The following is a 16,682-nucleotide window of genomic DNA, read 5'->3' as shown; positions in this document are numbered from 1 at the left end:
AATATCAGATTATAATGTAATAAAGCAGGCGGGGTTGCCTCAAGTGAGTTATTATCATGTCGCTGTGTCTTCGGAGCTTTCTTGACCTTAATGTATGAGCTGACAGTCGGTCCTTATCGGTTGAACAGACGCATGGAAAGCGCCGCACAAACCCTGTCCCAGTGTCCCTGGAGCCCTCTGCGGCCTGGTTGCGGGGTTATGATCTTTTATCACCGATTCACGAATGGACTCTTAACAAGGTGGCTCAATTTCTTCCCATAGTGTAAACGTTTTACCGCACGATACCGACTAAAGACTGGCAAGGCGAAGCAGAAATGTGACAGATGTTGTTTAGAGGCATCAAAGATACAAACAAGCCTGGGTTTGCCCGTGCAGGGGCATCAAGGCGGACGAGGAAACCCCGAGGATCAAGGCCTCCTGATGACACTAGCAGTAACCAGCCACATTGCTCCTCTTAGCTAGCATTAGCTAAGATAGCTAACGTTATGCCCTTCCCCGCAGTTGAAATAAATAGAAATGGGTAATCTGAACAGCACTTCTTGAAGTGTCGGGGACTGGGAGTTGTAAAGGGGTTGTAGTCGCCGGAGGGACGGACAAGAGACTTTGTAGGACTGTGAGTGACTGTCAAAGCTGCACACGACCCTTCAGGTGAGGAGCCCACTAACGTTACTGCAAGAGCTAATGTTAGCTGGCTAGATAACTTAGTAAAGGTAGCTAAGGTTAGCCTACGTTTTGTCGCATTATCTGCCACTTTATAGACGGTCACGTTATGCCATAATGGTTTTCAAAAGTGTAAGAGATGCAGAATAATTTAGGAGAAAGCCCGATAGCTTTTCTTATCGGTTCCTTTCGAAGTTTCACACGGTTTAACTAGGGTAGCCTAGCTTGTCAAGTTAGCTCACCGCTACATAGTTGGCTGCTAACGTGAGTTAGCCATCGCTAGTTGGCTAGACACATTGGACAGCATCTTCTTGTCACTCAGTAACGTTAGCCACACCGACTGCCATCAGTGCAACTGACAATTTTGTAGAAACAGGGGCTTGCTACCGAAAATGTATTCGCTGACTAGCTAACTTCATAAACTCAAGTATCTAGATTGATCAAGAAAGTTGAGATAAATCTTGATCGCAGGGTAGCTAACGTTTGACGGACAGGATTTTTTATGGTCAAGTTGATCAGACTGTTGAGCAAAATCAACTATGTAGCTGCTTGGGTGAAACTGTGCTCTTTGTAATTATTCTTCGCTGTTATTGGAAAACAAGTTGCACCACCACTTGAAAAGTCGTTGCTGATGTGCAGCCAGCTCAATCCATCTGTCAGATGATGGATGCCTTTTCAGGTAGGGCATCCTAATGGCAAAAGGAAGCCCCTCTCTGCCATTTCATATGGTCCTGATTACCGTATTAGGCGTTTCCTCAAAGGACAGGGGATTTGATAGAGATAATATCTTGGTATGACATTTAATGATTTGTTAAACCTCGACTCTTCATAACTAGAGATGTCTTAGGGTCTTTGTGTCTTAAATTGGTGCTGGATTGGAGTGAGTGACTTCTACACTGAAGCAACTTAAGGCAGGTTCAGATTGTGAGCTTCTAAGTTGCTGCCATGACCTGTCATTTTGAGTATCCAGCCATCACAGTATCTACCTTGGAGATGTCTGCAGACAGGAGTTTAGCTGGTGGAATCAGTGGATTTTTAACCTGAATAGAGATGATAGCCATTAATCAATAGCCCTGAACCAGATTGTACTGGATTTTGACATAAATGTTCATTGCTGTCTCTACAAGAGAACCGTATTAAGGTCTTGGTGCTGGTCAGTTTCCAAGGATGAGTAGTTGCGCAGTTTACCTGTTCATTTCAGCAGCAGATTACAGATTACTAAATGTTTTTTAACATGCATGTTATTAGAACATGTGCAGTGAGGGGTCCTGTCCAAAAGTAGATGTAGTTAAAAGTGATGTGTGTCCTAAGGAGTTAGTTTTCCTCTTGTGGCCATATAATCCAGCTCATGAGGTAATTGGTACAACTTTTTTCAAAAATTATTTTTTCTGCATTGTGAGATAGTCACAGGGGAGAGAGACAGGAAAGACAGGAGAGAGAGGGCATGACATGCAGCAAAGGTTCAGATTTGAACCCAAGCTGCTGCAGCTTAGCCTTAGCACATATTAGCTACATGGTACACACGCTCCATGGGGAGCTGCCGTGGTGCCCCATAATCGGTAGACATTCCCATGCCACTCACTGTTATTTTTGTTTCTCTCCATAGGCATGATGGAAGAACTCCATAGCCCGGCTATTAGCCTGGACCCTCGCAGGCAGGAACTGCTTGAGGCCCGCTTCACCGGAGTTGGCGTGGCCAAGGTCTGCATGTCCTCAATTAGTACAAGAACTATGTGTTGTATTGCAAAGTGCATAATGGCTATTGTGCAGACACCGTAAACAGCAGCTGGAAACTGTAAGAGGTGCTTTATTGTTTTGCAGACCTCAGCCCCAGCACTAGTGCTGGATATTAGTGAAAATTAGTTTTGTGCAGACATTTCCTTTGAAAATCGTGTCTTAAAGTGAGTTGGAAGGTATTTATTTATTTTAAAACAAACTAAGAGTCTGTTTTTAGTTTTGCTTAAACAATTCCCACGGCCGTTAAAGTAAGCAAATGCAACCGTGAGCAGCCAGTCAACTCTGTTAACGCTGTGGTGTTGGTCAGTGACTTAACAACTCCTTCAGTTTAAAAGGGCTGATGAACTGTGTTCAGGAGTTTTCTCAGTAAAGTGGTCGTCTCTTGCTAAGCTGAAGCTAAAACAAGACAAGCTCTGTCCTGGCTGATATGGGAGCTAGCCAGCAGCCCTTTCAGAGCAGACTAGTGACGCTGAAATGGCACCACTGCTGCTGAAGCTCACAGCATAGGCTGCCTGCCATGCTGCAACCCCACTATTGAACTGTGTGTGTGAGAAAATGGCAAATGATTCACTGTACTTTGTTTGTGGCCTCTAGTCTACTCTGAAATATATAGCTTTGTGAGCGGTTGGTAATATCAGAGCTGTGTGACAGATTGAGACAGACTGAGTGGTTAGGGGAGTGAGTATGTTGCTGTGAGTGGTAGAGTGAATGATGTGATGCGATGATGTGAATGATGTGATGAAGGTATGTTTGGTTTGATAAATTGGAATGAGAGTATGTAGTGTACGTGTGTGAAGAGGAAAAGTGAGATTTCTTGACTGCTTGTGTGACCTTGAGCAGCAGCACTAAGCAGGCAGGACTTAGAAGCATCAGACCCTGCACCAATTAGCCTGCTGTTTTTAGTCTCATCAGGCTCCGCAGCCAGCCATGGACGGTCTGCGGCCCATCACACCAATTCAGCTGACAGGAAGTGTCTGCACATTAATTGGGGAACCATATTATTAATCCATTTTGGATTTCACAAGTATTCCTACTATTTGTACATTCTGTATTTATGTTTATCTCTTATTGGATGCATTTTCTGAAATATCTCAAAAAATAAGATACGTACAGTCCTCTTTTAATATATTTTTAGATTATCACATTTGTTTGATGGTAACTAAACAAACAGCTCATTATTTAAAACTGTAAAATACAGTGAGTAAAGAAGGGATAATGTAATTCAACATGGATAGACTGAATTTTCCAATCTAGGGACAAGATAAATGGCATCAAATACAGCCTGTGGTGTATCTTGTCTGTTCTTATCTCTCTCAGCATTACAATACCACCATCCACATGGGATGAGATGGTTGAAGTTTCATTCACTGTTTAATTAGTTTATTAGTATGGGGTGGCTGGGGCTTGGTTTACTGAGCAGAGTTCTTTATTTTATTCATTAAAACTGTCAGGGATGAATTCGCCAATATATGATACAATTGTTCCTTCCACATTTTTAGAAAAGGACAGAATAATGGATGAATCAGTGCTAAACTTGGACATAGTTACAGTCTTATATTAATGAAGAAATTAGAATTAGACCCTCTTTATAGGATCACTGGGGAGAAATAATTAAATTAAATACGTTCTTTTCATTTAAAAAGATCTAATACACTGTGTGCAAAAAAGGGAGAAAATTAAATCACTGTTTGAACTCCTGTGCTACATAAACCCCTTGGTACTGGACTTCAGTGAAAGCTTTACTATACTTTCTTTTTGTTTTTTTTAGTAGCAGTATAATTACTAACAACAGTCATGCACAGCATGTGGACATCCCTAATCCTCATTTCTGTTGACCAACATCACACACAGCCCCACTGTTTACAAGTACAGTATTTTGGTAGGTCAGCAGGTGAATCTGTTCAATTGGCTCATCTGCTGTCTTTGTTCTGTTTTCCAGAGTTCAGCCCAAAATGAATCATCCAACCAGTCCCTGTGCAGCGTGGGATCACTAAGTGACAAAGAACTGGAGGTTGGTAGTGCAAAAATTGATTGAGATGACAGATCTTTAAACAAAACAAAGCAAACCTTCAGGCTTTACCCTAATGCTCAGGTGTTTTCACGATGTGCCTTAAGCATAGATATACTTGATTTTAACCATGTGTTTGCATAGACAACCAGCTGCATTGTGAACTGAATTGTTCACATACTTGCCTACGTACTTTACATGTTACTGGAGGGCACAACAGTGAACTCAGATAGGATCTGGTCTAGTCACGACCCTCAGACCAGGATATAAATACAACTTCTGGATTTGCACAATGTAAACAGTAAACATGGTGATGCTCGAGAAGGTTACTGTTTTGTTAATATTGAGATCATGGCAGAAAATGTAACAGCAGGGCCATTGTAGGTGATATGTAAGATGTGGGTAATTAATTGCAGACTTGGTCTGTTAACTTGTTCTCAAAACATTACGCTGTTGTTGCTGTCACTGCCTACTTACATTCCTACAGACCCCCGACCCTGTCCCCTCCCTGTACTGCCCCCTCACTGCCCTGACCGTTCATGTGCGTATCGCCTCCTGCAGATGCATAGCATTAATATCTGAGGACATGCACAACCAACACTCCAAACAGAAGCACGATTTGCAAGGCAGCCATCATGAGCACATGAACATATAGTTAAAAGCAAGTATATCTCTGGCCTTAATCTGAGAGATTGCTGGACAGACAATTGGTCGAGCTGCAGTTTTGTGTCAAGTGACTTGTCTGCAGTGGTGCACAAATGAAACTATATATTTTGTTGCATTACAGTAGATTATTTGCCAAGTAGTCATTCAATATAGTTTGGATTTTTATGTACATCTGTTATTTCACTACTTATCTGTGATGTAGACAATTGTTAGATAACATTTTCATTAAATTGATACTTCACCCCATACCAGACAGGTAGCCCCTGTTAGGAAGTCCAAGTCATAATGGACTGCAATGGACTCAAACTTATTTCAGCTGAAAAGCGAAGAATTGATCTACTGATGGACAACGTCACAGTCGAAAAGAAAACAAGAATAGATGTCAAATTCTTGACCATCCCTTTAAATACAAACTCTCCTTACTATAATGTTCCTTGAATTGAGTAATTGGCTGTTATTTCTTATTTTTCTAAAAGTCCTGCTGTTGTCTTATCTGCTTGGTTCTCCAGACACCAGAGAAGAAGGCCAGTGACCAGAGAAACAGGAAGAGAAAGGGAGATGTCTTTGATAGCCAGGGTAAGTCCTGCCTACTTACTGAAGGCACTCCATCATCTGCTCCTAAAGTGAAATTTACTTTGGCAGCAGATTTTCACTTTTTAGAACAAACAGTTCTCTAAGTTCAGAAGTTTTAGCAGTTTTAGCTATCATGGAGTTTGCTTTCGTTCCTGTTATTAAGGCATTTGCTCCCGTACTTAATGTTGATTAAATGGGGAAATTTACTTCAAAAAAAAAAAAACAAAAAAAAAACACCTGGGTGAAATAACTTGACTTGTTTCTTTGTTGTGTGCAATGTAGTCATTCCATCATAGCATAATTAAAAAGTGATTTATTAACCCAGGTTCAGATGAGCAGAACTTGTAATTTCTTATTGCCTGTCTTGGTTTGTATCCAGGAAAAGGAAGAGGGCACAAAATAAGTGATTATTTTGAGGTGAGTACAAACTGGATGTATATGTCCCACCTTAAGCTATCTCCTGTGGAATGCATTTTGCCCTGTAGACTCTGTGTCGTGCATTGTTTGAAATCACCCTCAAACTGTAGCATGATGTCTTACTCTCACATTCCTACTGTGCCAGTATGGTCATTCATCAGATTCTTTCTGAATAACAGCTCTGTCTCCTTCCTGTCTGTTTTCCACACTCTCTCAACTACCCTGTGGCCAGTTTGCTGGTGGCAGTTGCCCTGGCACCAGTCCTGCCCGGGGCATCCCCATGCTGGTGCGCTCCTCTCCCCAGCACTCACTCTCTAATCCTCCGGTGAGCACCACCGTCCATTTCCATACCTTTCTCCCACTTCTTCTCTCTACTTTTGAACTCGTTTATTATTTTTATACCAGCTGTAAGTTGTAGTTGGTGGCCAAACAAAAAAGCGTTTAATGTCCTTAATTGGACAGCTGGTGATTTATCGACCTGTGTAAAGTTTTTTTTTTTTTTCAAATATTGTTATTGCACAGTTTTTACTTAAAAGGATTACAAACACAAGATGGAAACTGTGCTAGTTGTCGGCTTGACAGATCAGCCCTTTGCGTGTGGTATTTATGAAGTGGTAAGATAAGCCATTAAGATGAACCATGAGCATTCGCCAGAGACAGCTCAAGTTAGTGTTAGTGTTAGAAAGTCCTATAGTTTGTGTTGCACAAATTGATGATACATATGCCATGGAAGATAGTGGTAAAGGTCCCTTATGTATTTATTGTGCTCTTTGTATTATTTAGTGGTTTTTGGTGATAGTGTCAGCCAGTTAAAAAGATAGTAAGATGTCATAATGTGTTTACTTGTCATTTTCATTCATCTAATTTTAAGGCACCATCCTCAGTCACAAGCAACAAAATCTTTTTTACAACCTGCTTAATAGTATTTAAACATTTTATGCAGAAGCAGTTGTCTTAAATATGTTTTTTAATGTACTGTATAGCATAAAATGACTGTGATTTATTTGCTGTAGTTTGACAGGAAAGTTGATTTATACCCAAGACGTAACAATTACTGGCCAGGTGCTGAGATTTATGGCCCAATCCCCCAATCTTCCCTTTCATTTTCAGCTGCTCAACAACAGAGGGTGGTGTCATGAGTGAGAAACCAGTGTCACATGATATTTAATCTCCTAGCCAAAAAAGAATCGTTACATCCTGTGGTATTATGATATAGTACCTCATCAGTAAATAATTTTGATGCCTCTGCTATAATTACTTTACTAATTTCTAGTGTGAAACTGTGACTTTTTCATGTCAAGAATAAGCCACTGCTAACTGTGCCAGAAAACTGTTGTTGTTGTTGCGAATTCTTGGTTGTCAGTAGAGGTTCATATCTATCAGATTACTTAATTGTCACTTTTTGATTTTTTTTTTTTTTTTTTTTTTTGCTGGGTACCACTGGTGTTCCTAATCTGAAAAACATAGCACCAGGAAAACCTTAGTTCCAACCTAAAAAATTTAGGGAGGGACATTTTTATGCTTTTTTGGTAGTGTTGTTTTTACTATATTGTTGATATCTGGATTGAAACGCAAAAAACATTCATATCAGCACTAATTTATGTTGAATCCCAGACAATAACAGGGCTATAACATACATCACTTTTACCTTTTTGTTTTGCTTTGTGTTGACAGTGCTCTTTGCTCTTTAAGTGCCACATCCCAACTCTGCTATTGTAGACAGTCCTGACTGTTCAAACAAACCAGGGAACAGGACAGTGCACTTTCCTTAGTGCAACCCTGGTGTCTGATGTGATGTGGTCTTACTATGCATGCATAATTTTGTCAGACTCAGACAGCAATACTCTATTCACTCCATTTACTGACAAATAAATCAGTGAAACCTCTTAGCTTGAAATAAATACCCATTAGCCACTCGATTGGTTAACTAGTATGCAGGATTTATATGTTCATGTTGTTAATTGTAGGTCACAAAATTCCATCTTATTTGTTTTAGCAAGTAAAAAAATCTAGCCTCTTCCATTTCTTTTGTCCTATTCTCCTCATCTTGTTTTCAGTTTCATCCTGCTGCCCTCTCTCCTCCATGTCCCCTCCTTTTTTAATTCGGACCCTCTGTCTCTTTGGAGTGCAGGTTCAGCACGGCAGTCCTTCGTCCACAGCATCAGTCTCCACAGATCCTTCCTCTTCCACCGCTGTGAAGACGGCTCCCATGCACTCCTGCTCACACAAATCCACTCAGGTAAACAAATGACTGGCCTGAATCAGCACATAGGTCAAGCTTTCATTTGGGCGCTCAGCATTTTCTTAATTACCAGACCTGCCGCTGGAAGCATGATAAATTCCACATGGGTTTGGGTCTTTGAAGCTTTGGTACTGGAGTCCAAATTGCAGTTGGCACAGCTCTGACAGGGCACTATAATGTATTAGTAGAATTTCTAAATTTGAAAGGCCATAACTGCTACATCACAGACCCAATTTTGACAAAACCTGGAGGGATGCTGCATCTTGGCAGTGTTTTGGCATTTAAAAAATTGCACTAATTGGACCAATGGGGTCACTAGAATTAAAGGTCAACTTTGAAAGGCCCTAACTCCACACCAGAAGTCCAATTGCCAAAAAAAAAACTTGCAATACACATCCAAATGTCGTTACAAATTACATTGATTGGCCTAATTAAAGGTCAGGACTTTAAACTCAGATGTAATATCTAAGACACCACCTGTCCGATTTTGACAAAACTTAGTGGAATGATTTATTTTGACACTTTGCTCTGGTGTTTATAAAAAAACTACACTGATTGCCCTGATGGGGATGTGTATAATTGAAGGTCAAAATTTCAAACTCTGAAAGGCCAGAACTGCTACACAACCTGTCTCATTTTGATAAAATGTGGTGAGATGATTCATTTTGTTACTGATTGGCTCAAGGGGTGTCTGCATTATTTGTGGGCACTGACATGTTTACTGTTGCCTTGTTCCTGTTTTGTCTGTCCCCCCAGTCAGAGCTGACGCTGGAGAAGCTGACAGCGCTGGAGAATGACAAGAACTCTGACCTCGAGAAGAAGGAGGGGAGGATAGACGACCTTCTGAGGGTAAGACAAGAGACGGTCACTGTTGAAACAAACTAATGCTGGAGTGAACATTCCCAGTGGATTTCACATTTGGCTTGCAGTATGATCTTTCTATGTGACAGCTGTTACTGGCTGAATTTGGCTTCCTGACATGCTGCTTTTTCATTCTCTTCCTTTTTTTAATTATACGCTAAACTAACTTTTTCCCTCAACTGCCCATGCCACCTCCCTGATAAATTTAAATAACAAAAAAACAACTTTTCATTGGTCAGAATAAGATATACAAACATTTTTCATATTAATATGTTGCCCTCTTTATTTGCTGTTTTGTGTATAGAATCAGCTACTGTTTGAAACATTCAGTAGAGACATGAGCATGTTTAGTTTTAATTCAAAACTTGCTCACACTCTTCCACAATACATCAAGTTTGTAATTCATAATGATGACTTGCCACATTACAAATAACAGTTTCTCCAAACATTGGAGTAACCTGCATGCCTGCTTCCTGCTTATTTAATTATATGCTTCTTAGCTTTTCAGATGCCTTTTTGTTGCTCAAATTCCATTTTGTGTGAACCTCAGCAAACCTGTGATGGCTGTTACATGCTGTTAATCATCATCATCAATGTGCAGGGTCAATTTGAGAACCAAAAAAAAAAAAAAGACTTGAATTTATCTCATTTTCATCTGTTTTGCTCACTAATCAAATGTATTTCTCTGTCTTCTCATGTTCACTACTCTTTTTTTAATGTTAATAATAAGGAATAATTTTCAAAATATTTATGGTAAGCAAGAATTACATAGCATGAGTCAAGGTAAGACTGTAAAGTATTTTTGTGTTTTTGCAGGCCAACTGTGACCTGAGGCGGCAGATAGATGAGCAGCAGAAGATGCTAGAGCGCTACAAGGAGCGTCTCAACAAGTGTGTGACCATGAGCAAGAAGCTGCTAATAGAGAAGGTATGTGTGCGTGTGGGCATGCATAAGCATGTCTACATTAGCGTGTTGTGTTGCCAGTGTTGTTTTTACAGGATACTGATGTATTTGCTATTCAGTGGACAGTTCATAGTGTTTTATACTGTAATGTTTAGTTTTTGACATTCATGTCTACCTAAAAGATTTTTTCATGAATCAGCATACATTCACTGAAGCTTTGTTGCCCGAGGTAGACAGTGTGCATTTTTGATTCCTTAAAACAAGTATTTTTAAATAGAAATGGTTATATATAATATATGCTGGAGTGGTTATGGTAGGACGTTTGCCAGTGCAAGTATTGTGTGATATTGCGTTGAAAGCTCAGTGGCATCGTCTGTTTGTTACAAGGGTTAATATGAGGAGGGCTTGTGTGTGTGTTTTACAGTCGAAGCAGGAGAAGATGGCGTGTAGGGACAAGAGCATGCAGGACCGCCTGCGTCTGGGCCACTTCACCACCGTGCGCCATGGAGCCTCATTCACTGAGCAGTGGACAGATGGATATGCCTTCCAGAACCTCATCAAGTCAGCATGCAGATAGACACAAATACTGTTTTTGTGTTTATATACTCTGCTTTCAGAAATGTGCTCACTAAAGCGTTAACACTACATATATATGTCAATATTGTATGTTCCAGGCAGCAAGAGCGAATCAACTCGCAGCGGGAGGACATTGAGAGGCAGAGGAAGCTGCTGGGGAAGAGGAAACCTCCCTCTATGGCCCAGACGCCTCCGCCCAGCCTGGAACAGAACAAACGCAAGAGCAAGAGCAACGGCCAAGAGAATGAAGCGTAAGACAACAAATCACTTTCACCCGGTGGATTGGCTATATGAAGTTGGCATTGATACAGAAAGTTCAGAAATCAGTTTTTATAATCATATTTTCTGTTATACTAATTTTTGTTTGTTTTTTTGCACTGAAAATTTTTTTACCATTTTAACATTGGTTACAATGTTGAATAAACAGTGGGGACCAACATGACTGTATTTATAGCCGAGTACAATCTCACTGCAGACAGAAACTCAGGTTAACTCAACCTGTAATACTGTTTTCTCTTAATATTGGTGACAGTGTTGAATAAACATTTGCGACAAACATGGCTGTATTTATAGTACGATCTCACCGCAGACAGAAACTCAGATTAACTCAAACTGTAATACTGTTTTCTTGTCAGGATGTTGAGTCAGACTTTTTTACACCCTCTAACATATATGCTAAGAATTTCATAATAGGTCTTCAGCATAACCATACTTCTTGTTTCACGGTTGTACTCAGCTTTTTAACCCTGAACCTTGATTTTTGCTTATGGATCTTGTATTTATTGTATTCTTTATTCAGTTTTCTTCTGCTATGTGTATAATGTGAGCTGACCTTTGTTTCTAAATGATAGTAAACCACCACTACTTTATTCCACACAGGTTGTCACTTGCAGAGTATCACGAGCAAGAGGAGATTTTCAAACTTCGACTTGGTCACCTAAAAAAGGTACCATTTCACCAGCTGACAAACTGGCTCTTAATGGTTTTACTTTTGAGACAGTTGATTGACAGCGGTCAGGCTGCATGATAGACTGGTGTGATTTTTTTTTTCCTGCAGGAAGAAGCAGAGATCCAGGCAGAGCTAGAGCGCTTGGAGCGTGTGAGGAACCTTCACATTCGGGAGCTAAAGAGAATCCATAATGAGGACAACTCACAGTACATACCACTTTCTTTTTTTTTTTAACCTTCAACATATTTCTGTAGTGCCCCTGTAGCAGATGATTTACCAAGCCACTTGTTTTGTGTATTATCTGATGCTTTCATAAACAAGTTGATCTGGGAATTGGATTTGATGTAGAGTTCGAAAGTCTTAGCGATGATGGGATGTTTTTCATTATGTGTCTAGAAGTCTGCTATGTTGATGATTTTTGTTATATATTAACACCTTTTGAGTTATTGGCTGTCTTTGGGGATACAGCATAGTAAAAGCACAGATGAATAAAGGAAGTCTCATTCTGTAGATTCAAAGACCACCCCACACTGAATGACAGATATCTGCTGTTACATCTGCTTGGAAGAGGGGGCTTCAGTGAAGTGTACAAGGTAGGCATATACCTTCTCATTTATGCTTCAAAAGAACCAGTTTGAGGAAAATAAAACATTATTACTTCATTGGCCATTGTATTTATGTTCAGTGGAATTTCTCTTAAGCATATTCTTCTCTGTTGCACATTATAATCTACACGTAGATTTCGCCAGAGGTCAGAATGTAGTGTTGCATGAAGTGTAAGACATTTGGAGTAATTGCAGTTTCACTATCTTGCTGAAGGGCACTTTCAGTAGTTATGGTAATTGTAAATTTATTACTAGCCACCCTACAATACCCAATATACCGCTATATTACATCCCTCAGTGCAAAGGACCAAACCAGCAACTTTCTGGCCATTAGTACACCTCTCTTTGCATAATATGATTTGGTGTCACATGTTTGTCCCTCCCCAGGCTTTTGACCTGACAGAGCAGAGGTATGTGGCTGTTAAAATCCACCAGCTCAACAAGAACTGGAGGGAGGAGAAGAAGGAAAATTACCATAAGTGAGTCTAAACCTCTGTCACCTGGCCCTCCTTTTTATTCCATCGTGGCTCTTAGCCCCTACACCACATCTCCCACACACTCATTTGAAAATGCATTCTAGTCCACGAAAATCTAAGTGCAGATTGGAAAAAACAATACTGAAATTGAAATTATGGTCCAAATTATGCACACACAAGAGCAGAAACATTAATGCTACCTTAAGATTGAGTTTTGTATTTGAATAATTTCGTAGTTAATTGTTCTAGTTTAAACTACACACTTTCATTACTTAGTGGTGATTAAGATTCTTGCAGGCAATGTAAGAAGGGCTTTTTACTTGTTCCATGCAAACCCCCTTTGATTCCAGGGTTGTAACTGTTGATGCAAGGTGTTTTCAGTCGCCTACCTGTTTTCATGCGTTTTTAACTCTTTGAATGAGCTGTCAGTTTGTTCGTTTTTTTTTAACATAAATTGTAGTTATTGCTAACCATGCATTTCTCTTTTCAGGCATGCTTGTAGAGAATACAGAATCCACAAAGAACTTGACCATCCTAGAATAGTCAAACTCTATGACTACTTCTCACTCGACACAGACTCGTAAGTGCCTCACTCTCAAAGCTCATACGCTTGTACCATACAGTTTTTAATTACACAGTACAGGTGCTACATTTTAATTGCTAGTCATTATGCAGCGCTAATGACTTGTTAGGTCATTAAAATGTCAGACAAGCAAATGTCGCCTGCAGACATCATTGAAAAAATAAGCAGGCAAGTCAGGCTCTCCATTACAAAGCTGTCTCCTAAATAGACATGTCTTTTCCCTCAGATAATGGAGGTTAACAGACAACTGTGGGTCCTCAAATATTTTCAGCCTTAGGTCCAGATGAATTTAATTTTGTCTTGTGCTGTGACACAGGCTCATTAATATTTTGTAGTGCTTTCATTATGAAGGCCTTTATTAGAATGAGGCAATGCTTTATATCACACATTTCCCACTGACGGTGTTCCCTGGCATTGCTCTACATGCATTTTCTTTATTGTTGTATTTATAGCGAAATGGTCCATGTGTCCTGTTCTCTCTCCAGGTTCTGCACAGTGCTGGAGTACTGTGAAGGCAATGATCTGGACTTCTACTTGAAGCAACATAAGCTGATGACTGAAAAGGAGGGACGCTCCATTGTCATGCAGATCGTCAACGCCCTCAAGTACCTCAACCAGATCCGACCACCCATCATTCACTACGACCTCAAGCCTGGTCAGTCCCTCAAGAAATTCAGTGGCTTAGGAAATTAATCTAACACCATAAGAATCTGTTATAGATTACAGGATAGAGGTACTGTCCCTCGATATTGAGATGCATTGGCATATAAAACATATAAAATCAAATCCAAATCACACCTGAAATTTGTGACAGCTCTTTTTGCTAAATGGCTTCCTGTTGTGTCTCTAGGTAATATCCTACTGGTTAATGGCACAGCCTGCGGAGAGATTAAAATCACAGACTTTGGCCTGTCCAAGATTATGGATGATGACAGCTACAACTCTGTAGATGGCATGGAGCTGACATCCCAGGGAGCAGGAACCTACTGGTACAGACCCATGTTTTCCAGCCTAGATCCCCACCCAAACATAAACACTACAATTTACTCACATTTTGCATTTCAAAAAACATTTTGCAAATCATGTTGCGGCACTAAAAATTTCACAACATCAAGTGAATATACTTGAAAAGTACTTTTTGTTGAAATGCTCACCTTATAATGTTCTGTTTCTGTGGCTAATAAAGTTGTCGCCATTCATAAACCACAGAACTGATAATTTGCTGTGTAAACCAAACGTTTCCCCAGGGACAACTTTATTACAGTAATGGAACACTGGTGTGAAGAAGAAAGTCCCTGAAAGCTAATTTTCAAAGTGTAGTGGAATGAATGGAGAACAATGGCTGTAATATATCTCTAGCTGTAGCAGTTAATTCATTCCCTGATCTGTGATTGGGAGGCAGTGGCATACTCCTTTTCTTCAATAACTTGAGCTGGTCAGTAGCCAACAATTTCAAGACAATTACAGTGGGAAGAGCAGCGTAGAGGAAAGCCTTTATGAATCTGGCAGCGATGTGTTTTTCTTATTCATATAGTTAGATTGCTGCCTTCTCAGTCATTTCTAAAGTTGTGGCTGTGTGGCTTACAGGTACCTGCCTCCTGAGTGCTTTGTGGTGGGTAAGGAACCTCCCAAAATCTCCAACAAAGTAGATGTGTGGTCAGTAGGAGTCATCTTCTACCAGAGTTTGTATGGACGCAAGGTAATCACACTTCTGCATTCTGGAGTGTTTTCTTGATGTGTCAGAAATTGCCTCTTTTAAACTAAACATCTGAGGCTGTCTGTTAACCCCTCTACTTGTTCCCTTCCTATAGCCGTTTGGTCACAACCAGTCCCAGCAGGACATCCTCCAAGAAAACACCATTCTAAAAGCCACTGAAGTGCAGTTTCCCCCCAAACCTGTGGTCACCACAGAAGCAAAGGTGTGGATGGTATTCATTACCTCCAGACATTCTGCATCTCACTTACACTTTTCATGCCTACTTTTAAGCATGCACATGTGCATTTTTAGTCCCTCAAGGCTATTTGTTGGACTGCTTTTAATGAAAACCTCTCCAGTTTGTAGTAAAAATTTGTATTAGTTTTTGATAAAAGGGTAAATACTGTTTTAGGAAGAAGATGAAGACTTTTGAACCTCACTTTATAATTGGTCCAACAGTAGGCTGAACACAAATTCATGTTTTAAGTAAAATACACTGGAAAAAAGTCTTGATCTTCAAGCATGTTGTCTAAGCATGAAAAAGTGTTAAGTATAAAAATGCAACATTACAAGTAAAATAATTTTTAACTCCTCTGCCTCACAGGCCTTCATCCGCCGGTGTCTGGCATACCGTAAGGAGGACCGTGTGGATGTGCTGCAGTTGGCCAGTGATCCCTTCCTAATGCCACATATTCGCAAGGCCCTGGGCACCAGCAGCACGCCCCTGGCACCTCCCATCCCCTCCACCTCCAGCTGCTACAACAGCAGTGCCTCCAACTGAAGGGAGCAGCCACGCTGTAGTAAAGGCGTAGAAACCGATCCCCGTGGGGGCACAAAGCCATGCGGAGGCGTTGCACACTTGATCAAACTTCTCGTGAGCTCTCTTGCCTTTGAGAGAGGAGAGAAGATGGTGGGATGGAGGGGAGCTGGAAGTGGGAATGGAGCCAAACTGATGGATGATGCAGTGATGTAATAGTAAATGTGCCCACCACCATAGTCCAAGTGGTAAACATATGAAGGGCCAGACTCTGGCGGTCACTTGGGCTCAGTAGAACCCAAAGATTTCCCCCGTATGCATGCACTAACACAAAAACTCAGCCCGCTGCCACAAAGAAGGGAACTACCCATTTGTTCATCTTGAGGGGCTGTTTTACATTTTAAGTAGTACAAGCACTAAAAAATGCACAACTGACAGGCTAAGGGTTATGCCATGTATGGAAGATCACCTGCCTCCATTCTATGGAAGATATACAAGAAAATGCATTACTGAAGTTTCATTCCATACTGCCTGAAATGCATCATCTGTCAAACTATTTTTCTCAGTACTAGAATGATCAGTTTCAAAGATGTATCCCTGTAAGTTTGAACCTGGGGCTTATTTGGGAAGGGCTCATACAGGCAAGGGGAATGACTGATGACCAAAGTTCAAGGCTAGCCTTGTGGATGTGGCACCGTTAGCAGTTCAGTGACTAACACAGATGAGGGCTGATTCTACAAGGATTGGCTGGTTTTGACCTATTTTGAATATTTTATTGGATAACTGGAAGTCAACTTGTTATTTCAATTGTTCAGTCCATATTTTTTCATGAGATTCCCCCCCTTTTAATGTTTTCATTAACGTTACAAGGGGGGCTGACTATGAATGAGTGTTGTGAGGAGAAGAAAGATCCTCAACAGAAATGACTATGAAACCATTAAAACCAACATTTGGTTACCTTTGTGGCTTCTCT

General features: G+C 40.5%; 1 protein-coding gene across 4 annotated transcripts; it reads left to right on the top strand.

Annotated features, from left to right (window-relative positions):
• The first annotated feature begins 87 nt into the window (after positions 1-87).
• On the top strand, positions 88-16,668 carry LOC115377427 (serine/threonine-protein kinase tousled-like 2). 4 transcript variants are annotated; one of them, XM_030077139.1, is made up of 21 exons: positions 88-239; positions 2,267-2,361; positions 4,337-4,408; positions 5,581-5,647; positions 6,024-6,061; positions 6,294-6,386; positions 8,193-8,300; positions 9,060-9,152; positions 9,981-10,091; positions 10,492-10,628; positions 10,742-10,894; positions 11,523-11,589; positions 11,701-11,798; positions 12,104-12,185; positions 12,585-12,676; positions 13,164-13,253; positions 13,742-13,911; positions 14,107-14,245; positions 14,844-14,955; positions 15,068-15,175; positions 15,557-16,668. In XM_030077139.1, exons 2-21 carry the CDS (start codon positions 2,269-2,271, stop codon positions 15,731-15,733), a joined length of 2,100 nt encoding a protein of 699 aa, XP_029932999.1. In that variant the 5' UTR covers positions 88-239; positions 2,267-2,268; the 3' UTR covers positions 15,734-16,668. The 4 variants fall into 4 exon arrangements, with proteins under 4 accessions (XP_029932999.1, XP_029932997.1, XP_029932996.1 ...); XM_030077137.1 differs by having other exon boundaries at positions 88-648; positions 15,557-16,666; XM_030077136.1 differs by lacking the exon at positions 88-239 and adding an exon at positions 785-1,339.
• Positions 16,669-16,682: the final 14 nt, after the last annotated feature.

This window comes from Myripristis murdjan, chromosome 19, assembly GCF_902150065.1.
Source record: "Myripristis murdjan chromosome 19, fMyrMur1.1, whole genome shotgun sequence".
In the NCBI taxonomy this organism is placed as follows: Eukaryota; Metazoa; Chordata; class Actinopteri; order Holocentriformes; family Holocentridae; genus Myripristis; species Myripristis murdjan.
Note: the sequence above shows the minus strand (reverse complement) of the source record. Positions and strands in the feature narration are given on the sequence as shown.

Coding starts and splice junctions, on each gene's coding strand:
- LOC115377427 (XM_030077136.1), top strand. Junction 11,799..12,103: donor CATAATGAGGACAACTCACA/GTACATACCACT, acceptor CTCATTCTGTAG/ATTCAAAGACCACCCCACAC. Junction 13,254..13,741: donor TTCTCACTCGACACAGACTC/GTAAGTGCCTCA, acceptor TTCTCTCTCCAG/GTTCTGCACAGTGCTGGAGT.